Raw genomic sequence first — 22,960 nt, forward strand, 5'->3', positions numbered from 1 at the left:
GTCACCAAGTGAAAGATTTTAGTATAGTCTTTAGAGTATGCTTTTTGAAAAAGGTAAACATTAATATAAACTAATTCCTTGTGAGTGCATGCTCATTCTGTGCCAACAAGAGCCGAAGTAATGTTAACTAGCTCCAAGTAGAAGATCCTTTGGTGTTCTGAAAGTGGTGAAACTTTTACCCAATTGGAAATTTTGCTGGAGGGGGTGTGGCTAGGGAAAGGCCAGTCAGGACAGCCAACAAAACAGTTGAAAATGGTAGTTTGTCATGAGTGATATTCTTACTGTAGTAATCTAGATGAACAGTTCTTGGTTTTCATAAAATAAAAAGCAGGATAGAGCTTTACCCAGTGGTTTGTACTCCAGAAAACCACTCTCACAGTGCAAGCTTGCTTATTTTCATGATGGGTCATGTGAAAAAGGAGTAGTGAGAGTGGAACATGAATGTTATTTCAGTCCTGGGTTACAGACTTAGGGACTGTCTCAGCTGTGACTGCACTTCCCTGTGTAGTTTAGGTAAAGACCTGAATCCATTTTCTTGACTGTTATACCTCCTGACTGATAACCTGGAAGAAAAGATGATGCTATGGCTTGTTGCTGCTCATCTGGCATCCCAGGGCAGTGTCCTTGTCCCTCCAGTGGCACAGGTGAGCCAGGCTGACTGCTGGCTGTGGAACTACTACATGTGTCTGCTTGGGACATAAATTGTATGAAATGTGGGATTTCACAGAGGTTTCTCATTCAAAAGTCAGTTCTGTACTTTAATTACGGAAGAATGGGTTTGATGTTTTTCAGAGAAATATCAAAAAGCAATAGTGTCTGATACTATAATGTACAGGTAAATTAACTGGGATTTTTCCTAGGAACATTACTGTGAAATGTGCAGGGTTTAATATAAACATTGAACTTGGGTAATGGAGTATGCAAAACTTGTTTGGAGCTAATTCCTTTCTATCTGAATTGTATTTGAGCAGTGTGAGCAGGTTGCTCCAATGTTTATTTTAATTAAAATTTTAGAGTTACATTCTCTTCCAAGTGTTTAATGAAACAACTATTTTTGCCTGATTTAAAGAGCTTGTTTATTAGAATGTGTTGACAGAAGACATTTTTTAGCTGGCATGATACACACTGGAAATAAAAATGCTTTTAAAAGTTTCAGATAGAGTACAAGGAATCCACCTTCTTTTTTTCAATGAGATTCTGTATGCCAGTAATGATAATGGAGGTAAGTGTGGGCACATGCCCTCAGTAAACAACTTGGCAAATTTTTGCTTGACTGTTTAATGTGCTGTTTAATTTGCTCGAGATAGGTTTGCAGCAACTTGGTTTTGTAATTGTTCTTTCTAGTATGTTATCAGAATTGCCTCATTACAATATAGAAGAGTTGATCTGGGAATACTTCTATAAACAGGAAAAGGTTTATCTGGGTTTATTGAGGTTACAGGTTGGTGGTACCTATTGCAGTTAACTGTTCATTAGTTTCATTTTAGTATTGTTTATTTTTCTCACCAAAACCAAAATTCCTCGTCAGGGATCCTCTAACAGGCTGGTTTTAGCTAAGATGAATGAATAGGAAAGTGTTATTCCTATTAAAATACGGTGCCTTTAGAACAAAATAGGTGTCCTAAACATACTACTATAATCTTACATGGGAGCATATATAATCCTACTATTTATCTTACAATGCCTGGGGGGAGGCAAAATAAAATCATTCTGTTTTGATTACATTTGGAACACATCAATTTTACAGTGTTGGGGAATAAGCAACAGAAAAAAATCCTGATTTTAAAATACAATTGTTTTGGATTTTCTAAAGGTTCAAGAGAACAGTTGGCAGGAGTCCCTGGCACTTAGCAACAACCAACAACCACAGATAAATCTAAAATAGATGAGAGGATTAGAGCAGAAAGGAAAAAATACCTTTTGCAGTGAAGCTAAGAGTGGCTGAGTGCCAGCTTTTAGCAATATGAGATGGCAATGTCATATAATTAATTTGTGAGTGAAAACGGTGACATCCACAAAATACATTCTGCAACTGCTGACCTGATGGAGAGCAACTACTCTGGGTAATAGTCTTCCCATTTGTGTCTTTCCTTCAGTACTGAGACGTTGTAGAGGATGCCAGCTGCAAAAATCTCTTCCGTGATGTGAATATGCATTTCATTGTAATGAGACACAAATCCTCAGGCTCCTTTTTATATAAGGCACTAAATGAGATGGGATGGGACTGACCTGTAATCTCTGTTCAGGGAGTTTGTGGTGTGGCTGTGGTAAGAGGCATGAACTGTGGGCAGCTCATCGCACGTCACGTTTGAGGTAGAATGAATTAGAGTGGACATTGCACAGATGGTTTCCTTGCTTCTGCCCGGGGAAAGTGCATTGGTTTCATCCTTCTTTCCCATGCTGTATGAAAATGATGAAGGACAAGAAAGTAAGTGTAGTGTGGCTTGTGTCATCGGGTGGAGAGGCATTACTATGGGGAAATGGCTGCCTTGGAGTACTCCCGGTTTCCTTTTTGTAAATCACAAGCTTCACATTTCATATAAATGCTGGTTATCATCATTATTTCTTGATTAGTATTATAAAGCAATCTTATCTACATCAGCATTAAAATAATTACTCATGCAAAACCATAAATTACTATAATTAATATATCCCAGCTATTAACTAAAAACTAAAGGTGTGGTTTTTCTTGGCTTGGTAGCTGCTGGTTCAGCTGGATCAGTTTTAGCAGGCTGTATCCACTGAATGAGAAGGGAGGAAGGGGTGTACTGCGTATCTTGCCTTTTTAGTATGAAATAGGTTCTAAATTTTGAAACTTCCCTCCTTTTCTCTTGAAGGCAGATGGAAGAACAGTTACTTTTCAACTCTTCTCTCCCTCATTTCAAATTGGTGAAAGACAAGCAAGCCACTATCAAAGGAATTGCTGTTTACTAGCAAGGAACAACTAAGATGATACTAGGGTCATGCAAGGAAAATTTGTGGGTTTGTTCTCTTCCAGCTGCCACATTAGCAAATGCTTTGTCTGTTATAATTTCTCAGCTGCTACAGGCAGTGACTCGAGTTGCTCTGGGCAGAGTGAAGGCTCAGAATAGCTGGGAGGCGTTTGGCCTTTTTCACAGTGCTCAGGCTCAGAAGTCTCCATAGCACCTGATAAAGCTTTGTGCTGCCAAAGCTTTATCATATTTCAAGTGTTCCTGTAAAGAAGGACAAGGTCAGCACATTGTTCAGTGGTCTGGTAGGACAAACATAACCTTACTTTGTCAGCTCATGTAATTCAGTGCCTCATCTTTATGCTTAAAATAAATTTTAACCCAAATGTTATGAACTGATCCTAATACTGCTTAAAATTGTAAGAGTTTAACAGGTGGAATTTGATTTAGAGCTTGCAAGGAGAACATTTTTAAAACAGTAAACACTTTGTGTTCCTGTACTTTAATTCAGGATTTGCCCTGTTTTACCTCCTGACACTCGAGCCCACAAGATGGTGCAGTGATCAAGTAGAGAAAGATTTTTTGCAGCCTTGGAAGATATTTGTTTGGGGAAACATGGTTTTACTGCTGGTTTCTTCCCAGCTGTCTAATAAGATTTGCAACTTTCATTAACACGCAGAGAATCCCCCGCACAGTGAAAATATCACTCGTTAATTGGCTGTTAATAATGTTTCTTAAGTGTAGGACCAGCAAAGACTGAGCCTCCATTTTCTTTGACACAATGCAAACTGGTGGCAGTAATGGTCCCAGCCCCAAAGCTTTTCTAGTCTAAGCAGGCAGCAGGTGACACGAGTGCATGAATAAACGGTGTGATGAGGAGCCAAAGGAGTTAAAATTTAGTTTTCTTCATAAAAATACGGCGTGAAGAATTACTCGCTCTTCATTACCTTTCACTCAAATGCACGGAGCCTCAGGACTTGCAAGCCCTGCTGCTTGCTAAAGCCCACGACTTGCGCAGCAGCAAAGCCCTGCTGTGTCTCCTTGGTGGTGGGTGTTGAGCTTAACTCAGCTGAAGTCAATAAACACCTCACAGCCCAGCACCTGTGTGTGGAACTGTAAAACCTGAGCAAAATACAAATGAGCAAGTCATTTATGCAATGGAGACTGAATTTGAAATCCCTGCTGTTTTAATCAAGTTGAAATGTTAGAAGTTTCATCTCCCAATAATTAAGACCTTTCCTGTATGTACTTTTTTTGTTAGACTCTTGGTAGTTTTTGCAAGTCAATACTTAGATTTTATTTTTTTTTTAACAGGGTTTTTATTTGTAATGGTTTGCAGTAAAATAATTATATAGCACAGCTGCAACATGAACTCTCTAAACAAATTAAATAATGATCCATATTTCTAAAGCTGCCTATGGTTTTCTGGTGGGGTTTCTAGTTTTTTATAATTTTAATTTATTTTCTAGTTTTTTGAATGGCTTCCTTGTACTTTTCCAGATCCTGTAGGAGGATAGTTTCTTCAGGTTTGGTTGTGTTTGTTTTTCTCGAATTCTGTACGCATGCTAAGTGCATTTGATGATTTGTCTTGGCTGTGAGTTTGTATTGGGTGCTGTTATTAATGGTGGAATAGGTTTGATAGCACATTCTGAGACAAACTTCCTAGCTAAGTTTAAGCTTATCACCTAGATAATAAATTTTCCTGAACAGCTTAAACTTTATTAATAAATACCTGGGTCAAGATACTAGTGTTATCAAATACTTCCTATAATTTGGTTATCAGAGCCCTTATCTGACAGCAAATGCAATACTGGTGTTCAGGTGATCTATGAATTTGTCCAGTTGTTTAACGTGGCCCACAACGACAGCAGATCAAATGCTTAATGTAATGCTTCCCATCGCTTGTGCCCCCATCAGATAATCTTGAAATTGTCTGCCAGCGTTCCTGTGAAACCATACTGCCGCCTCATTGCCGATGAAGAAACTGAAGATCAGAGCCTCGGTGGGGTGGGTGAGAAAAGGGAAGGCCAATTTAGTCAGTTGTTGGATAAAGCAATGTTACTTAACTGTGTCAAAGCAGATATTTATTACCTTCAACTGTTGCAGTAAATAATAAAATCTTTGTGCAGAGTGCTCCTCGGGATGTGAAATACGTAGGATACCTGCTGTGAAGATGATGAGAATTGTTTCAAAGCGAGGTATGAACTGAGAGCTTTGAAATGCACAGTGATTTCAGAAGGTAATGGGAAGACGCAGTACCAAGGTATGTGCACTTTGAATTTGATTTAATATGTATCCAGTCATCTCCCTAAACAGCCTGTATGCTTCTGTACTTGGGGAGGAAGATGCTCTGTGTTTGCAAGAGGCAATATAAAGCTTTTGTGTCAGCGCCAGGTTGTTTGGTAGTCCAAAATGGGAGACCACATCAAGGAGAAAGTATTTCAAAGCTACTGCTTTTAAGCTTCAAAAGGGTCTTTGGAGATGACAGCACCACAGTGTCACTTGGCAGTGTATCAGCAGCTCAGAGGCTAAAGCTAAGGAAAAATAAGGGTTTCAGGGAGGAGAGCTCAACTGAGATAACAGCAATGACACCAAAATTGTTTGAAGAACTGATTGAATACCCAGAGCTGGTCATATGGATGAAGGGACAGCTCTGGTCTGATGACTGCCCCTGCTCTGGGAGGCTGTTGGTAAAGTTCAGCCCATTTTGGGGGTTGGTTTCTCAAACGGTTGTGTAAAAACTTGTTAGTTTGTGTCTTTGGAGAGAGAGTTTCTGGTACAGAGAGATGGAGAAGGCTGCTCTGCTTCAGAGAAACTCCTCTTGTCAAGCTAGCAGCAGCTTAACATGCTTGGGTTTGCAGATGGGATGCTGCAAAATACATGTGAAGTACACGGAGTTAATTTGAGATTGTGAGAGGAAACAAAAAGAGAAGAGGAAGTGGCAGTAAAATTACAGTGTACTGTGGGAAACTTTTTCCCTCCTTAGCGTTTCTGGAGAGCATGTTCAGGAGCCTGGTCACTGTGGGTGCAGATTTTTGGTCAGTTTGGAGAGGATATTTGTGCAGAACTGTAAGTACAAAGTAAGGTTTAAACTGTCACACGCAGTGAAGGCTTTTTACCAATGCCCATGGGTTCATCCTTCACAAGCAGGTCTTAAAATCATTAAAACTGCATCCAATGAGTCTGGCCCAATCTGTGTTGAACAATGTAAGAGCTTGAATAACCTCATTAAAAGCCTTGAGGCTGCTTGCTGACTGAAGAGCTGGCAGGGTTGGGACATTGCCTGACCCTTATTGATTAAACAGCTGGTGCTCCTTGGGGGCCCCAGGTGAGGCTCTTCACCTCCATTTCATTTTAAACATCTAATCACATTTAATGCTCCTCCTGATAGCTCAGGCATAGGGCAAGGATTGTTGGGACTTTTCTTGTTGTGTTTGGGTTTTTTAAACTCACTTTCTTTCCAGTACTTCATAAAAATAATACTACACTTATCTAATTTCTCCCGCTGCTCGCAGAATGGCAAGCTCCAAGGATGAAACAGCAAACTTATGGGTAGTGCTGTGTGGTTTTGGAGGTAGGTGAGGAGGGAAAGCTGCATTTCTGCTAGATGATTAAGCAAGAAGCCTTTGGAGTTGTAGACTAGCAGGCAGAAGGTCACAGTTGCAAGACAAAGAAGAGGTGGTACCTACATCCATTAGAAGAGGAAATTAAAGCAGGTAGGGAAAAATTATGATTTCCCCAGAGAAGCTGGTGTCTAATCACATTCCAGACTTTCCTAGAAATTTTTTTTTTGGGGGGGGGGGGGGGGAAGGTAAATGATTGGTTGTGGGAAAATACTGATCCTGGTGTGCAGAGGGATTTCAAGAGGAGGCTGTTAGTGTCTGTTACTGTGGAAGAAGTTTTGGTGGGCTAGGAGGGAAAGGGAAAAGGAATGGATGATTTAGGCTAAAATAAGGACAAGAGAATAGAGACGTATTTAAGAGTTGTACAGCATAGGTGATGCATTATTGTAAGTACATGGCATTACTTGAGAAATGCTGTGGTCTGGAGCTCACATCCTATCAGGTATTGCCAACTACTTAACCTCTGCTTGGTTGTTACCACAGAACGCTGGTTTAATCCCTTCTGTGTGAGTTGTGCTGAATTTGTGTGGGACTAACTCTTAAATGAGCCTTGCTTGGCACAGGTGGAGTTGGAGTAGACTTGGCCTATCAGATGGATAATTTTGCTGACATACAAACCTGAGCTGCTAAAATCAGTCAGCAAGATGTAGTTTATGTGAAAATCACCACCTAAATTAAAGCTGCTGTTCCATTGTGCGTGTGTACCTGTGTTGCGTAGGTGTGGGGAAAATAGCTCTTGCCTTCTACCACTTCCTAATTAGTATTATCGCTTAAAGAAGCAATATCCACTCAGGTTAATGAGCTAGAATGACGTGCAGAAGACTGAATTTAACTACCTCTGAGATGGGAAGCCAGGTTTTTCTCCCAGCAACGCTGGGGACTTGGTTCATTTAGCACATTGCAAACATCTTCCCGTACCGCCAATTTACTGAACAGGCCTGACATGCTGCTGATATGAGCTGAGGTTAGAAACGAGCAGGAGTGAAATACAGCTCGTATTCTCCTGAGTGTTGCAATGCTTTAAGCTCTTCTGCTCCTTTGTTGTTTTTTTTTCCCCCCTGGCTGAACAGCGGAGTGATTTTTACAGTAACTTTTGCCAGTTGTTGGGAAGATGCATGTCACCCAGTTGGTTTTAAGCACGCTTGCAAAGACTCTATAGCTGCTTGGAAGGGAGAAGGAGGTGCTTTGTTCTTTTGAAAAGCTCCCCCTTATAATTTGCCTAATTATCTTTTCTGTTCCACCTCTTGCAAAGAACCTGAACATAGTTGGCAGGTTTTCGCGGCAGAGGCATATGAAGGGTACAAAGAGGGGCCAAGTTTTGCATTTTAGCCTGCAGCTCTATGCTGTTCCCAGTGCATGTGCTGGAGGGGAGCTCTGAGCTTGCAAGAAAGCTCAGCTTCCCATAGAGTGGTTGGAAAAGTACTTAATCTTTAAATTCATAATTTAACAAGTAGGTGTGTACAGTGAAGGAGATGAAATAAAAAAAGTAATGGAGAAGTTCTGCTATTGGAAAGTGATGTGTAAAGGCGTGCAGTCTGAAGTGGGAGCCTTTTATTATGTGTTTGAAAATCTGCGTGCACCTCTGTGCTGGATTCAACAGGAGTTTGGTAAAAGCCAGGTTAGTAGGTACCAGAGCATGATGCACGTGGTGCTCAGAGATTGATTCTTTGCTGCCTTATATTTCATTTATATAAGACAAGCTGGAATTACAGGTCTTATCTGGAGGTATTAGCAAGATGAGACAGCTGCAAAAGAGGAAAGGAGAGGCTCATTCCCGTGGTGATGCAGTTGGATTTTCCATATTTTTTTATAGCCAATGTCCCTTCCTTTATCTTGTAGTTTTCCATATAAATTCTTGTAGTTTTCCATATTTATCCGAGTCTCTGTACATCTGTTCCAGGAGTTTATACCTGCAGGACAGGCATACCTGTAATAAGGCACTTTGAAATCTAATCATGTAGCTGCAATTTTCATGTTGTGTTTAGCATGTCTATTGCTGTCGCTTGTGGTCCTGCTACTGGTGGAGGCTTTCAGTTGCTGCCTGTGATGCAAAATCCTAATCACATAACCCCTCTGCAAGGGTCTGCACAAACCAAAAGAGGGTCTGGTTCCCCCTGGGGAAGGACACAGCTGACAAGCCATGGGGAGAGACAGAAATAGAAAAGCCTCAGTAGAAAAAAAAAAAAAAAAAAGTGATAAATGCATGGGCCAAATCTTCAGTGAGTTATATAGTGATTTTTCTCCCCTTCTTGGTACAGCACAAAGCAGCGGTCCTATACTTCTCTGTAAACCTCAAACTCTTGTTTTTGCTTCTACTAACGATTCAGAGGGATGGAGTATGCAGGGTTACTGAAGAGCTGTGCTGGCAAGTGATTACTTAGCTAAACCTGCCAGATGCAGCTAAGCAAACCCTTCTTGAGGGATGCTATATAGACTCCACAGGTTTATTTTCTCCTCAAATTGAATTAATAAGATAGCAAAGAATAATGAAAGATGGCACAGAAGCCATGGAATCAATAAGCTATTAGGAGGCAGAAAACCTGGGGAATTAATTTAGAAATCTGCAGAAATAATTAAAGGTGGTGGTAAACAGGTTGCATCTTTTCTGACTTTGTTGTATCAGGTCTTCAGTTTTATGTAAAACCATAAACTAAGCCAGAGGTAGAAGATAGAAAATGCAAGCTCAAAACTGCCAGAAGGAACGATAAACAAAGCATCTCCAATTCCCCATCAGTCAGGAGTAACTGAGCATGGGCTTATGCAGTTTTTATGCAAAAAGTTGGTACTGTATTCCTAAATACCTGTCCTGTGGTGCCACCTTGGGATCCAGGGTTCCCCCTGTCCCTTCCAGTTAGCAAAGCTCTTGCAGTTCAGCCTTGTGAACAAGTTCTGCACTAACATTTGTTAATGGTAACGCACAAGCAAAACAGATTGAATACTTTCTTTCCCTGCCAGCTTAGCGATTATGGCTGCTCAAGGAAATAAGCAAACATCCACTTTTTATTCCCAGCAAGCACTCAGCTCAATATAAATCATGTGGTTTGGATGTACAGCTCTTTTTTGCTATTCTTTTATGATGTTGCTTGGAGACACTGGTTATTGCAACGTCTGAAAAAGGAAGTTGGTAAATTTGGTTGTAAGTTCAGCTGTCTCACAAGGTAGCAGAAGAGCAGTAGTCACTACTGCACGGCCAATTGCTACTGCTTTCCTCTGTAATAAAGCTTCCTATGGATGATCTGTTGTACATTAACAGGTCGTCCATCATGCAGCAGCTTTCCGCTGGGTAGGCAATTAATGGCACAATTAATGAAATCTACTCAATTTAGCTGTGACCTCTGAAGGCTGATCTGCCAACTTCATACTCGGAGGCTGAGAGTTGTGAAGCAAACCTTGCAGGCTTTCCCTCGTAGCTTTTGCTAGTCCAGGACACAGGGATTGCATAGAAAAATCTGTGGGATGTTTCCAAAGCCCATATTAATCCTGACAGTTTAGGAAAACTGATCTTCAAACCCATCTTATTTAAAGAAGCAAGTTGGGAGTCACTTTCGCTGGTTGTTAGCTTTGAGTGCATGGTGGAGGGATGCTGCGCTGCCCATGGTCATGGGCTGTTATGTCTGTACAGCTTCTGTTGCAAGAGAGCCCTGATCCTGGCCAAGACCTGTAACATTGCCATAAGCATCAAAACAGTAGGATACATCAGATTTCTTTTTTATTACTGTGGCTATAGTAAAAGGGAAATTTCACAATTGAGTGAACTATTTGCTCACTGAAACGTAGGAGATAATTCATGGGCTGGAAGGGGAGGGTGGTCTGATCCATCCATCCCTGCTTCCAGGACGTTGGTCCTCCCCAGTGCTCAGTACTTGGCATCTGGCACTTTTTTCCTGGGCCCTAAAGTATTTTGGCATTGGCCTTATCACTCCACCAAGGAAAATTATTCCAGCAAGAATTGCACACATCTGAACAGCGGTGTAATTTTGGTTCAGATGTCCTTGATCAGCAAGAGCTAAAGCCCTTCTGGTTCCTAACTGTGCTTGCTCAGTCCTTTGTATGTAAAACAGGTAGTCCTTGAGGGATAATACTTAGTTACTTTTCCAGATGCTGCTATATACATTTTCCCCTATCAGCTAAGCTTGAGCAGACTATTCGCTATCTCCAGGGCCAGCGTTAAACACACCAGCATGAGCTGCCAATAAATAATGCAGAAGATTCCCTTAGCTGGGACTTTTTCTTCTATTAGTAAGGGGAAAAAATATCAGGCTTCAGGTAGCGTGGGAGTAGCTGAAAGTTTTAGCCTCCTGGGTTTTCATGCAGATGTTTTTTTAATCCCAGATACTGTGATTGATATTTGCCCAGATCTTAACCTTCTCCCTTTTTGTGTCCTTCATTGCAGCCCCATTAGAGCCACCTTCTCCCTGGGAAGACTGCATCCTGCAAACATCTCCCTTTGCTCCTGCTGGTTTCTTCTCTATTTAACCAGCTGCAGCTGAAGCACTCTTGCAAGAGCTGATTTTCCTCACAATAACCAGAGTATTCACGTAGGTTTTGTTATGGCCTGGCTCACAGTCTTCAAAATCACTCCCCAGCTGTTGAGCTATGTTTTAGGTGGAAAAGGCATGATTTTGTGTGTGGCCTAACTCATGATTTCGGAAGGAGAGGCCTTGGAGTGTACATAGGGCTGGTGGCTCCCCTTTGGACCTGTCTGCTTAGGAAAATGGCAGCCCAGCATTCCTGAATTTTGCATATTGGGATTTTGAGGTAGCTTCATTCAGGGCAGCTCACCGCACCCAGGAACAGTAGTGTCTGCTCAGGGGGAACTCACTAGACATCTACCATGACAAGTGCAGAAATCCTTCTTGGTCCCTGCAAAGCACTCTTCACACTCCCCAAGCACTGCATTTTCCAATAAATACTTATAAGGACGATAGAAGTCAGGTCAGCCAACCTGCTGCTTTCTGGGTTTTCAACTAGGTCAGCTTTTCCTCGTTTGAAAAACATGTTTTTCAAATTGAAAATCCACCTTCTTTTTGCAGCAGTTGTGATTATTTTTCATTCACCCATTCCCCATAAACAGCCATTTCCTACGAACCTGCTTCTTACAACCCAGAGGCTGCAAAACACAGATATAAGAAAAAAAACCAACCTGTACCCACCGCCCTCTCCAGTTTTAATTACTATTTCAGTTCTCCCCTGCAGTGCTGTGCGTTCCCGGGGAGCACATGGGAAATCCTCCATGTGGTGCAGCCCTGCAAATATCTATTTTTTTTTTTTCTTAAAGCTTAGAAGGAAATTAAAATAAATACAAGTTGGGTTTTGCTGAGGCAGAGAGGAGGCTGCATCAGGGAAGCCTCAGTCCTTTAGCAAGTGCAGACACAACCATTTGCCTGCCCTGCCCAGGCACCCTCCTGTGTACCTGGTGTTCAGTTTCTCCTCTGAATAAAGAAGAGGAAAGGTGAGGAAGAAAAAAAACCCACCAAAGTCCTAAGGGTGGGTGTGATGCATGTAAGTAAAATGAGAGAGCAAAAGATACGTTGAGCTGTGTGCATCAGGGAGAGGGGCCTCGATTCCCCCCCCCCCCAGGGCTTGATCCTGGTGGGGAAGGGATTGTACCTGCGTGGATTTGGAGGAGCTATTCTGGTGCAAGCAGAGTGTGGGTTCCAGTGAGGTGAAATAAGTGGGCAGCCTCACAGCCAGCCCTGTGCTAGTATTTCCCCATCTCCTGGCTATGAACCTGCCTGCCTGCAAGCAGTCACTAGCTGCAGATACTTGCATTTATTATAAAGTTTGTGGGGTTTGTAGCTCAGCATGGCCTTGCCCAGGCTATTGCAGTGGGCTCAAAGCAGAGAGGATGGCTGTAATCTGTGCAGGGAGATGTTTGCTCTTCACTTTGCCTTTCTTCCTGGCCAAGCTGTCCTTGACCACGCACGTGTAAATAGGATCAAAACCTGTTGTATTTCTTATTTTTTGGCTAGCTTTGTGTGATAAGTAGTAGTTATGATATGCTGCCTGGGTGTATGTAAACCCCTGTCTTGGAAGTGTGCAGCTGCTGGTTGTGGGCTGCTGCAAGGGAGGGGAGCTGTCTCCATCAAGCCTTTAACTCCATCACCTTAAAGATCTCCATTCCCCCAAAGCATGGAAAAGAAAGGCTGAATTTCCAAAGCCCAGCAGGTTGTGGTATTGCAGGGTCATCGTCTCTTTTGTTTATAGCTGTTGAGCATTTGAGACCATTTTGTGAAGATGGGGCCCGCTTGTATGAACCGGTGTAACTCACATCACTGGAGGCTGTCAGAGGATTGTGGGTGATGGATCTGGTTTCCTGTGTTTCCTTCAGAATTTAATGCTAAATACATTTAATAGAGCTGGAAAGATCATCTCCTCTTGCTGTGTGTAGTCTGCTGGTGGAATAGGGCCCTCAGGCAGATAAAAACTCAACTGCCTCTGGAGCAAAGGAAGAGTGGGATCACTGTGTGATGTTCCCAGGATGACATCTGTGTACCAAAGAGATTGGGAAGAGATTAAATCTGTTGCTTATATAGGAACATTACACTGGAGGGGTGTCCTGGTTTCAGCTGGAATAAAAGTTAAATTTTCTTCCTAGTAGCTGGTATAGTACTATGGTTTGGATTTAGGATGAGAATAATGTTGATAACACACCGAGTTGCTGCTAAGTAGTGTTTCTACTAAATCAAGGACTTCTCAGCTTCTCATGCCCTGCCAGTGAGAAGGCTGGAGGGACACAAGAAGTTGGGAAGGGGCACAGCCAGGACAACTGACCCAAACAGGCTGGAGGGGCATTCCATACCATATGATGTCATGGCCAGTATATAAACTGGGGAGAGTTGGCTGGGGGACATCATGGCTTGGGGGCTGGCTGGGCATCACTCAGCAGGTGGTGAGCAATTGTACTGTGCATCACTTGTTTTCTATATTCTATTACTATTATTTTCCCTTCTTTTTCTGTCCTATTAAACTGTCTTTATCTCAACCCATGAGTTTTACTTTTTTTTTTTTCTCTTACCCATCCCACAGGTGGAGGGAGTGAACAAGTGGCTGTGTGGTGCTTAATTGCTGACTGGGGTTGAACCACGACAGGAGGTTAGGTTAGTTGTTTTTTTCCCTTCCTCATAAGCATTAATGCATGAATACTGCTAATAAGGTCTATCGGTTTCCTTGGCAATAGCAGCTACCAGTGAGACACTCCCAATTAATGGAACACGGGAGTCTGCGTTTTTGAGGATTTGAGTGGTCCCTGCAAGAGCTCAGGAGCTACCTCTTCACCCGCTGCTGAAATTAGGTGTGTTGAACCATGGGAAAGTGCCGAAACAGATGTGCCCAGATGCAAAGTGAGCTGCAGTGCGATACCTCAGTGTGGTGTCATTCCCAGGTGCAGGGCTCTCGCCGGCCCGGCTGCTGCTGTCTCCCCTGCTGTCCCCTTACTCCTTTAGATCACTTTTTGGCCTTTCCTTGGCTGCAGTTTTGGGTAGATATTTGCAGTCTTCTGTTCCTCTCCAAAGGACTGATGAGCAGCAAGCAGGGCTTTTGGCTGAAGTATTTAGGAGCTTCTGGCTGTCCCCAGCAGTGCTTTGTGTGGCTTCCTTGCTTTCCAGTGCAGTCTGTGCTTGGGAGTGGCTATCACCAGCCTTCTTGCCTGCTCCCAACACCCCCAGGAATGTAACTCTCATTTGAAATGAATAATCATCTTCAAAACCCAAATAGGGCTTGTGCAAACTCTTCTGAGATAACCCAGCTGGAACGAGCCCTCTGGAGCACGTGGCATCAGCCCTTTCATGCTTCTCTCATTCCTCGCCTACTGCTTTGATTCCCCTCAGTGTGGGCTCTTCAATCTGTGCGGAATGATTTCCAATTACATTTTTGTTGCTGAAGGCGTATATCTTCTCCCACAGACTAGTTTCTTTCATGCACAGGCAAAGCTGTGTGGCTCTAGTGGAGATAACTAACCAAACCAGGCTTGGATGTTTTATGGACATTTTTATTTTATGGTGGCCATTTCCTCCCCCCTTTGACAAGAAATGACCTCATCCAACTTTAATATCCTAACAGCAGTGATTTTCAGTACTCGAATCCTTCTTCTGGAGCCATTTAAAAGGTTCTGACCAGAAGCAGCAGCCCATTGTAGCACGGGGAACACTGATTATATATGGATTGAGATCCAAGCTTGTTTTGATGCTGATGAGCTGGGAAGGGAAGCAATCTCACGCTGCTTTTTTAAAAAAAACCCACTCTTTACTGAGCCCACAGGATCATTGTCATCCTGAGTGCAATAAATGGCTAATTGACCTAATCCACACAGCGAGGAAGAGACTGATTAGTAAAGCCCTCTTGTTTTTATAACTGAGTAACTGTCTACTAGAGCTATAGGTTTTTTTATTTTCCTATGAAAATCAGTAATTTGGTGCACGGTTCAGCATGCACAAATATATTATTAAAAGACCCTTTCTAGTTATTTCCCTTTCTTGGAAGGGCTAAATCCCCGCTGGGCACAGAGAGCCTGGCTGTACTAGTGAAGCAGAGCGAGCTCAAGCGGTTCAACATCTGCACGGGGCAAAGGACTGGGGGACGTGGGGTCTTTCTCTGGAGGTCTGTCCTTCGCAGCATGGCCCTGGGTGATCACACAAGGGACCCAACCACAGCATTTCACTGCAGAGGGGGATGGCTGGGATGAGGTGCTCCTGGTTTGCAGCACATCTGCAGCAGCACTGGGGACAGAGCCTGGCATTTAACCCTCTGCAGCCAAAATTTGAGCCGGTGGGCTGCTGGTAGCCCCTTGCAGAAAGAGTCTGATAAATGCAAAATATCTTCCAGTTGACTGATGTGTTTCACAGCAGGTAGAAGCTCAGCTGGAGAGGAAATGTGGCAGGAGCAACCTCCTGGGTGGTTTGTGTTGGCGAGGGAATTGAGTGTGCAAAGCATCAATAAATGATGCAGCGCTCTAAATGCAAAGCGCCTCTGGTTTATGAATTTGCACGGCCAAACTGGGGGGTCCAGACAGATGCTGAGGCCCAGGATGTCTGGTTCCTGTGCAAATACTTAGCAGAAAATAAAAAGCCTGCAGCAAGGAGCTTGTGATTTAAATAATTTAAACAGACAGAGGGGCCTAAGCTGTGCATAAAAAGGAGGGGAGTCCAGTGTTGAGTACTGACGTATTGAGCAAACCTGTGCCTGACCTCTTACAGAAGAAAGTGCTAGAGTTTCTTTTTTTGCAAGGAGAAATTTTGTTCTCGAGGAAATCCCCATACACTGAGTTAACAAATCTCCATGAGGGATGTACTACTGGCGCAGCAGGGCAACGTGTGCATGTGGCAGATGAAGTAGTGATGGTGGATTTGCTGCCTGTCTCTCATGGCCTGCTGTGGATCTAGGCACAGGCTCTACAAGCTGCCTGTCAGCCTTTCTATACAAACAAAACATATGTGCCATAGGGTCTGTCTCACAGCCTGCAAGGAGACCCCTGTGTGTGGCTCCTGGGGAGGGGGAGAAGTGCAATGTCCCCCAAGGATGGGCTGATGGTTAGGGATGCATCTGAGACCTGGCCAGCCTGGCGTATCCCATCTTGCTTAATTTATACCTCTATTAAAGGTACTTTATTAAAGTTGTAGTAATGGTGGAAATAGCCCCCAAGTGTTGTGGGAGAGGTCTCTTGTGAGTTAGGACAATCCTGCTCCCACCAGCATGTTGGCTTCTATGTCCTGTCCCCTGCCATGGTTTGGGTGCTGGAACAAAAGATTATATAGAGAGTCCTTGCTGCGAATAAGAAGCCATTTCCTTCAGTGCACTGAGACTGTAGCACTGGAGAGAAATACCCGGTGGAGCAGTATCTCATTCTCAGTATATCTTTCTCTCACATTAGTTTTACACACTGGAGACATTTAAAATTTAACAGATGCATTTACAATGCTTTTGAGTCCACCTTGTGCCCACCATGCAGACTCCAGCTCAAAAACTGGGCTAGCTATTTCTCCAGCCAGCTACAGTGATCCTTTTTTTTTTTTTTTTTTTTTTAAGCACCCTGGAGAACCCAGACCTGCAGCGCTTAGCACTGTATTCTCCTTCAGCTGTAGTTTTTGCTGGGGTACTCTGGGCTGTCAGCTGGGCATTCAGCCTGTACACAGGAAAAATTCAACACTGGGTCTTTATTAAACATTGTCATTTATTTTGATTACGGATAGCTCCTTTATTTTAAACAGAACAGTTTATTCACTGCAAAGTTTTTTCATGCCTGTTGGAAAGCGTTAGCATTAAAAAAAAGAAAAAAAAGGCTTGGATACATGCAAATCATACTGAACGTTGCCAAATGTATTAAAACGAGTAGCAGAGTTTCTTCTAAGTTATCTACTTGTGCACGGAGGAGAAACAACAACTGACAGCATGAAGCCCCTCTGGAAAAAGCTTCCTGGTGCAGTGATGTTAAATGAACAGAGCCAAAGAGATGACCCAAATGTCTGACTGCATTTGCACCCAGAACAAGCAAAGCCAGAGGGTCACTGCTGCGAGCCAGGAAAGGATGCTGCAAAGCTGGTCAGGGATGGCCTTTAAATAGATAAAAAAGGGCTCCCTCTTAGCAAAGGGAGTCATGCTTGGTCCTTTGAATGTAGGGGAGAGGAAGTTTTTCCACACTTTCCTGCCCTCCCCCAGGTTTATAATCAAATGAAATTCTGGTTCAAAAGCCAAAGTGCCCATTCCAGCGCTGCTGCTTTGGGGTGATGCATTTTCCATCAAAAATAAAAATCAAAACTGTGTCTCTTAGAAAAAAAACAAAAAACAAACCAACATTTTAGAAACAAAGCACTTCTGGTCCGGGAGGGATGGACACACACAGCCAAGTGACCCAACAGCCTTTCTGAGGCTTTAAATCCCTATCTGGCTGTGTCCACTCAGCCCTCAGTGGCAGTGATACAGGGATGAACCCCAGGATTATTTCTTATTTTATAAACCTTCAGTATTGTGGTCTCTTTTGCCAGCAACGGGAATGAACCTGAGCTGAGCCCCGGCTCCAGATTTTGTGGATTGCTCCCCAAAATGGATCAAATACTCTCAGCGTTGCTGGTGCAAGCTCCAGGTACCACATTAAAAGCTCTGGAGTTATTACAGCAGCACGGCTGGTGGGAAACTGGATTTTACATCTGAATAAATACTGGGCAGGCACAAGTGCCAGCATGATTTCGGTAAGGCTGGAGGGTGAGAGTGGTGTCCAGGCATGCTGCGGGCTGGGATTTAGCTCCGCACCAGGAAAGCAAAGCTCTCCCTCTGGGCTGGCTCACCATATTAAGAGAAACACCCCTGGTTAGGTGATCAGATCTGGGGTGATCAGACTTTTGTTGTATCTCAGCAGATATGCTATTCATCCCCAACTCCTGAAGTCAGAACAGGAAAGGATTTAAGGTTTATCTTGGTGGCAGTCTTCTTTGGGGTGACTGCTGTCTTCTATCACGTGTGGGAGAGCAGCTGGGGTCTGGCTAGATCCAGTGCTAAGGAAAGGGAGCCCTTCCCTGCAAAGTCTGGGCACCTTTCTTCTCCCCCTTTGTGCTCTTTGAAGGGCCTCTTATTACACCACCTTGGAGATGCATTTTTGAGAGGTTAAAAAGCACAACACGTCACTAACGTTTAAAAATACCTGGCCAGCTTTTATAAAATACAAATATTCAATGCGATCACCTTTATGTGTTCTTTGAAAAGAAAAAAGTTGACATTCATCTTACGGGTGGAAGGCAGCAGTCCAGACTCCCGAAGCATCCCACCATGTGAATTGACCCTCTGCTGGGACCTCCAGTGCTGAGGTCTTGGTTTTAAGTCATCCTTGCTCAATGTGCCCACCCAAGAGCCACAGAGCCAAACATCATGTCTGCGCTGTTGCAGCACCTTGCTCCGAGTTGGGGAACTCCCCAACCTCGACTGTTCTGTCTGTCTGCTGCGAGCCTATGTTATCAGTCTTGTCTGGTCCAGCTTGCAGGTCCTCCTGACTCTCAGCCAGGCCATCTTGGCTCTCCAAATCGCTTACCTGACCCTCGCCGAACTCCAGAATGGTTGGCAAGTTGCCTTGCTTAGGGCATCGTCTCTTTAGGCTGACCAAGAAAGGCTGCGGCAAGGAGAAGATGTCCACGTTGTTGCCAAGGTCAATCCAGGTGACACTGGGGAACTTCTTGGGGTCCTTCAGGGTTTCGGTGAGGTCCCGTAGGATGGCTTTGGTGAGCCGGTTGCCATTGAGGGAGAGGGTGGTGAGGTGGGGCAGCACGCAGAGTGCCGGCAGCAGCTGCAGCAGCATGTCGTCCGTCAGCTCCGTGAAGCACAGCTCCACCGTGTCAATGTGCTCCGAGCTGTGCTGGAGGTAGGACGTGACACGGTCCAAGTCTTTCAGCGTCAGTGGGATGCCTGACAAGTCCACTGTGTTGTCCTGAGGCTTCCCCATCAGGACAGCTTTCAAGCTGAGTAGGAAGAAAAGAAGAGGGACATTAATGTGGGGGGACATCTCTGCTTGGTGGCAACGCTTTGGGCTCCCTGGCCATTCTCGGAGGGGGCAAGAGCATGAGTTATTTAGGTAGGATGTTCAACTGGGGCTAATCATCTGTTATGTAGGGGCTGGGAGTGTTATCTTTGCAGTTGGGAGGCAGAGAGACATTTCAAAGCTGTTTATTATTAGAAGATGGCCAGAGACAAGGAGAACATATTCAAAAATTATAGTTCAGAAAGAGTGCAGAATTCTTGTTTACAGCTGCTGCAAAGCCCTGGAATAAAGAGGCTATCCTGCTGCTCTTAAAGATGCAACAAAGGGTAAGGAAGCCCTCTAATTAGATGGACAGGAATTGCTGGTGCTGGTGTAACATTTCTCACACTGCTGATTATGAAGCTCTTTAAGTGGGAGGACACATGAGCCAGAACAACTTTAGTCCAAGACAGCAAATGTAGGATTGACACCTCCAGGGTTGGGTGGTTTGATCTAGTATTTCCAGTGTGCTAGACATATTATGTCTCTTCAGACTAGCTGCCAAGGAGATGAGTACTATGGAGAAATCCTTAGATAAATAAATTAATTCTTACGATAGCCCTACAGAGACTCATTAGCATGAGTTAGACTAGAGTTTCACAGGTCAATTTATCTTCTGAAGTGAATCAAAGAACACATCTACAATGAGGACCTGTTGGCAGACTAGCACTGCTGAGGATTTTTTGCTAATGAATTATTCTGAGTGAATTAGGAGGTGGAAGGAGCCTCGTGCATGCTAATTGCTCACGTCAACTTAGTGAGCTCACATGTCTTCTCTGCTGCGGTGGCACATGTGTTAGCCTCGCGCCAACCAGGCCAGCTGCAGAAATGCTTTTGCCTTTCATTACAGCCTGAGCCAGGGAATGGTTCTACCCAGCACCTGTTGGTTTTTCTAGCTGAAAATGCAAACCAGTGCTAACACTGCTTTTCTTAGCTGCTGAGCAAGCCCACCACCTCCGCTGCACAGATGCTGAAGGGTGTCTCCTTCGGTGCCAACACACCTTGTTTGAAATTAGTCTTGCACGGCATGGTAGGATGTTTTACAAGTGATCCCAGAACGTGCACCCCAAGCTGTGACCTGTTCGTGATCTGGGGGTGAGTGTAGGCAGCTGGTAAGCACTGGGTTTTTCCCCTGAGGAGTTACAGAATTAACACAGCTAGAGAGTTGTAGATTGTGTTGAGCTTTAATTTGTAAATAACGTACAGAGACAGGCAACCTTGCAAGGTGTTGTGAGCTCCACACTAGACTTAGGGGGAATAATTTAGAATAGAGGCAGGGTGGAAGAAAATGAAGGTTATTTGTAAGTACCAAACCATTTTATTGTTGACTGATTAATACCTATGTTCACCACTGGAGTATGAGGAGCTTGCCATGGCCACTTGATGTTACTATAGACCTGCAAGCCAAGGAGGAGTGAAATTCCCGCAGTTTCTATGGAAATAAACCCCCCAAAAAATGCTTAAGCGTGTGTGTGTGTACTTTCTAAAATCATCATCACCAGAATAACTTTCCTAAATAATTACAGGAAGGCTGAAATTGCTACAAGCTACAGCTAAAGAGTTTACTCCAAGCCAGTGTGTCTTGAGGTGTCAGGAAAGGGCCAGGGCGAGCAGAAAGCCTGGTTCAGCCCAGCAGCAGAAAGGGACATGTTGTGAGGTGCGTCCCCCCCGTGAAGGATGGCGTGGTTGCATGGCCATGAGGTAAGTGCTCTAGTTTGATGGAATATCTGTAGTCATCGGGAGGGCAACATGGGGGTCGTGCAAGGTATTGCAAATGTCTGGATGATGATCTGCCGTTCCATGTCTGCTCTGCCAAGGGTACAGAGCTATTTGCAGTGACTTACTCGTCTGTCTTTCACACCCCTGTGGAATATTAGCTGCCTGCCTTTGAGTCAACAGGCAGCGGTTTCCCAATCGCTGCAGGAGGCCACTTTGGTGGGGCAACACAGCGGACGCAGTCAGCAAGGCATCTTGCTTAACAGGACTTCTGTTGGCTTTAGCAGCAAATACAGAACAAGCTGTGGCAAGGGCTGCCCTGACATCCTGCCTGCCATCAGATACACTCATGTGCACCAGTTGAGAAAACTGCATTTGTACTTGGGGGTTAAACTGCTGGCCAGATAATGTAATGCTGCGAAGGACACGGGGCCAAGACGCTGCTCTGCTGTCTCTGGGCGTGTTTTTCCAAGCTGCCCATGAGAGCTGACTGCCCACAGACTGCTATTTCAAACCAGGGGAGAAATGAGAGCTTTACTCCAAAGGTCCATGCCCATAGGTTGTGTGCTGGTTAACAAGAGAGTCTCCAAATCCAGAGCTACTCTTTTGCTCTCCTGAACAGCACAAAAGCCATGTACCGGGTGCCCATGGCCACAGGTTGGCTATGGAGACCTGGCTATGACCCAGCTGAGCTGGGGTGAGAGCAGACAAACTCCTGGGTGCTGTTTTTAGACCAAAAACATATCACAAAGTTTGGCCAGGTTGTGATGGGGAGGCTGGGAGGGGCGAAAGGCCTCTTTTAGAGTTCCCTTGGTGATGCTGGATTATGCTCCAAGTCTGTTTAGCAGTACTTTGTTCCTACTCCTCCTTTGAAGATCATATTACAAGGAAGAACTGGATGCAGATAGGCATTGGGATTAAAGTCAACTTCTGTCTAGAGGCTTGGCTAAACACTAGAAAAACAAGCTCTCTTCCCAGTTTCAATTTGCACTTAAGCTGTGGCTTTCTGATATTACTTCGTGGCAGAAAGGGAAGTAATTTCACAAACTCTCCTGGGCTTGAGCAGGTACCGAAATCAGAGCTGGATGCAACAGCTGTGCCAAAGGCCTTGATCATCACCTGGCTCTTGGATCACTCTCATTTCACACAAACTGTTTGCTTTCAGGGAACACCCTATAGGAAAGAACTAAATTGGGTTTTTTTATTCGTGGTTTCCTGAGCACTTTATGGGCTCATGTGGCCCAGTGCAACCCTTCAGCTCTAATAGAAAAGCACCTGCTTGTGTGCTGTGAGCAAAATGACTGAATTTCACCCAAACTGGGCTATGTAATGTTAAGGTCTCCTTAAGGAAATCAATTTTCCTTCCTTCTTCATGCCCCAGAAACTGCTCAGCTCCTCTGTGTGTGTTACTCAGGCATTTTATGTTTGAAGAGAGGAGCTTGTCCCTGGCTGCAGTCACTGCTGCTGGGGGGACACTGCTGTGGGCTGGAGCAGACTTGACCCAGGCAGGAGGGGAGAGACCAGGAAGGGCATTGCAGGCTCTAGGAAGGCAGCAAGTCTTCCCCAAAAAATGCTCAAATGGCATTAGACCAAATAGCAGCTGCATGAATTAATTTCTCATCCTTAAAAACGTGGGTTTGTGCAGCAGTTGGCCAATTTCTTTACCACCATTAAGAAGAGTGATTGACTTCTTATTAACCTTCTAATTCTAAGTACCTGGGAGACCTGAGGGTAATTTTGATCCATCATCCTGACTGCAGCCCTGGCACAAAGAAAGTGTTGGCATACAGGATTGAGCGAGCAAGCTGGAGCAGCTCAGCAAGCGCTGTCTGCTGTGACCACGCTTGTGCTATGGGCTGGGGCAGGGTCCGTCAGGCCCTGGGCTGTGGGAGCTTGTCACTGCACAGCAAACCCAGTGGCCCTCGATAGGATGCCGTGGGAGATGGGGGGAACGACAAACATCTGGGATGTACTGCATGAAATAGCACCTGTCTCTTAATTTGACATGCAGCCCTAACTGTGAGGCTGTGCCAGATCATGAGAAACATCTTGACCATTGGTGGGGGAAATTAAAAAAAAAATCTATAATGGAATCTCAAGAACAGAAAACAGGAGAAAAGAGACGTATCCAGCACGGTAGGTAGGACTCTGAGGAGTCGGGTGATCGCAGCAAAGACAAGATCTGCAAGAGC

The 22,960-nt window shown here is 44.3% G+C and overlaps 1 protein-coding gene across 4 annotated transcripts in view; it reads right to left on the reverse strand.

The window, feature by feature from the left end:
• Nucleotides 1-3,979: 3,979 nt before the first annotated feature.
• Nucleotides 3,980-22,960, reverse strand: part of LRRC75A (leucine rich repeat containing 75A) — a 110,451-nt gene continuing 91,470 nt past the window's right edge. The window contains exons 4-6 of one of the 4 annotated variants that reach the window (XM_074922709.1): nt 18,570-18,993; nt 5,022-5,095; nt 4,880-4,928 (exon numbers count right to left, since the gene is read on the reverse strand). In XM_074922709.1, the coding sequence (XP_074778810.1) occupies nt 5,024-5,095; nt 18,570-18,993 (496 nt within the window). In that variant the 3' untranslated portion in view covers nt 4,880-4,928; nt 5,022-5,023. Of the gene's footprint in view, nt 4,053-4,879; nt 4,929-5,021; nt 5,096-8,438; nt 8,464-16,701; nt 18,994-22,960 lie in introns of those variants that run through there. The other 3 variants (XM_074922710.1, XM_074922711.1, XM_074922708.1) reach the window with 3 other exon arrangements.

Source organism: Athene noctua, chromosome 19, assembly GCF_965140245.1.
Source record: "Athene noctua chromosome 19, bAthNoc1.hap1.1, whole genome shotgun sequence".
NCBI classification, from domain to species: domain Eukaryota; kingdom Metazoa; phylum Chordata; class Aves; order Strigiformes; family Strigidae; genus Athene; species Athene noctua.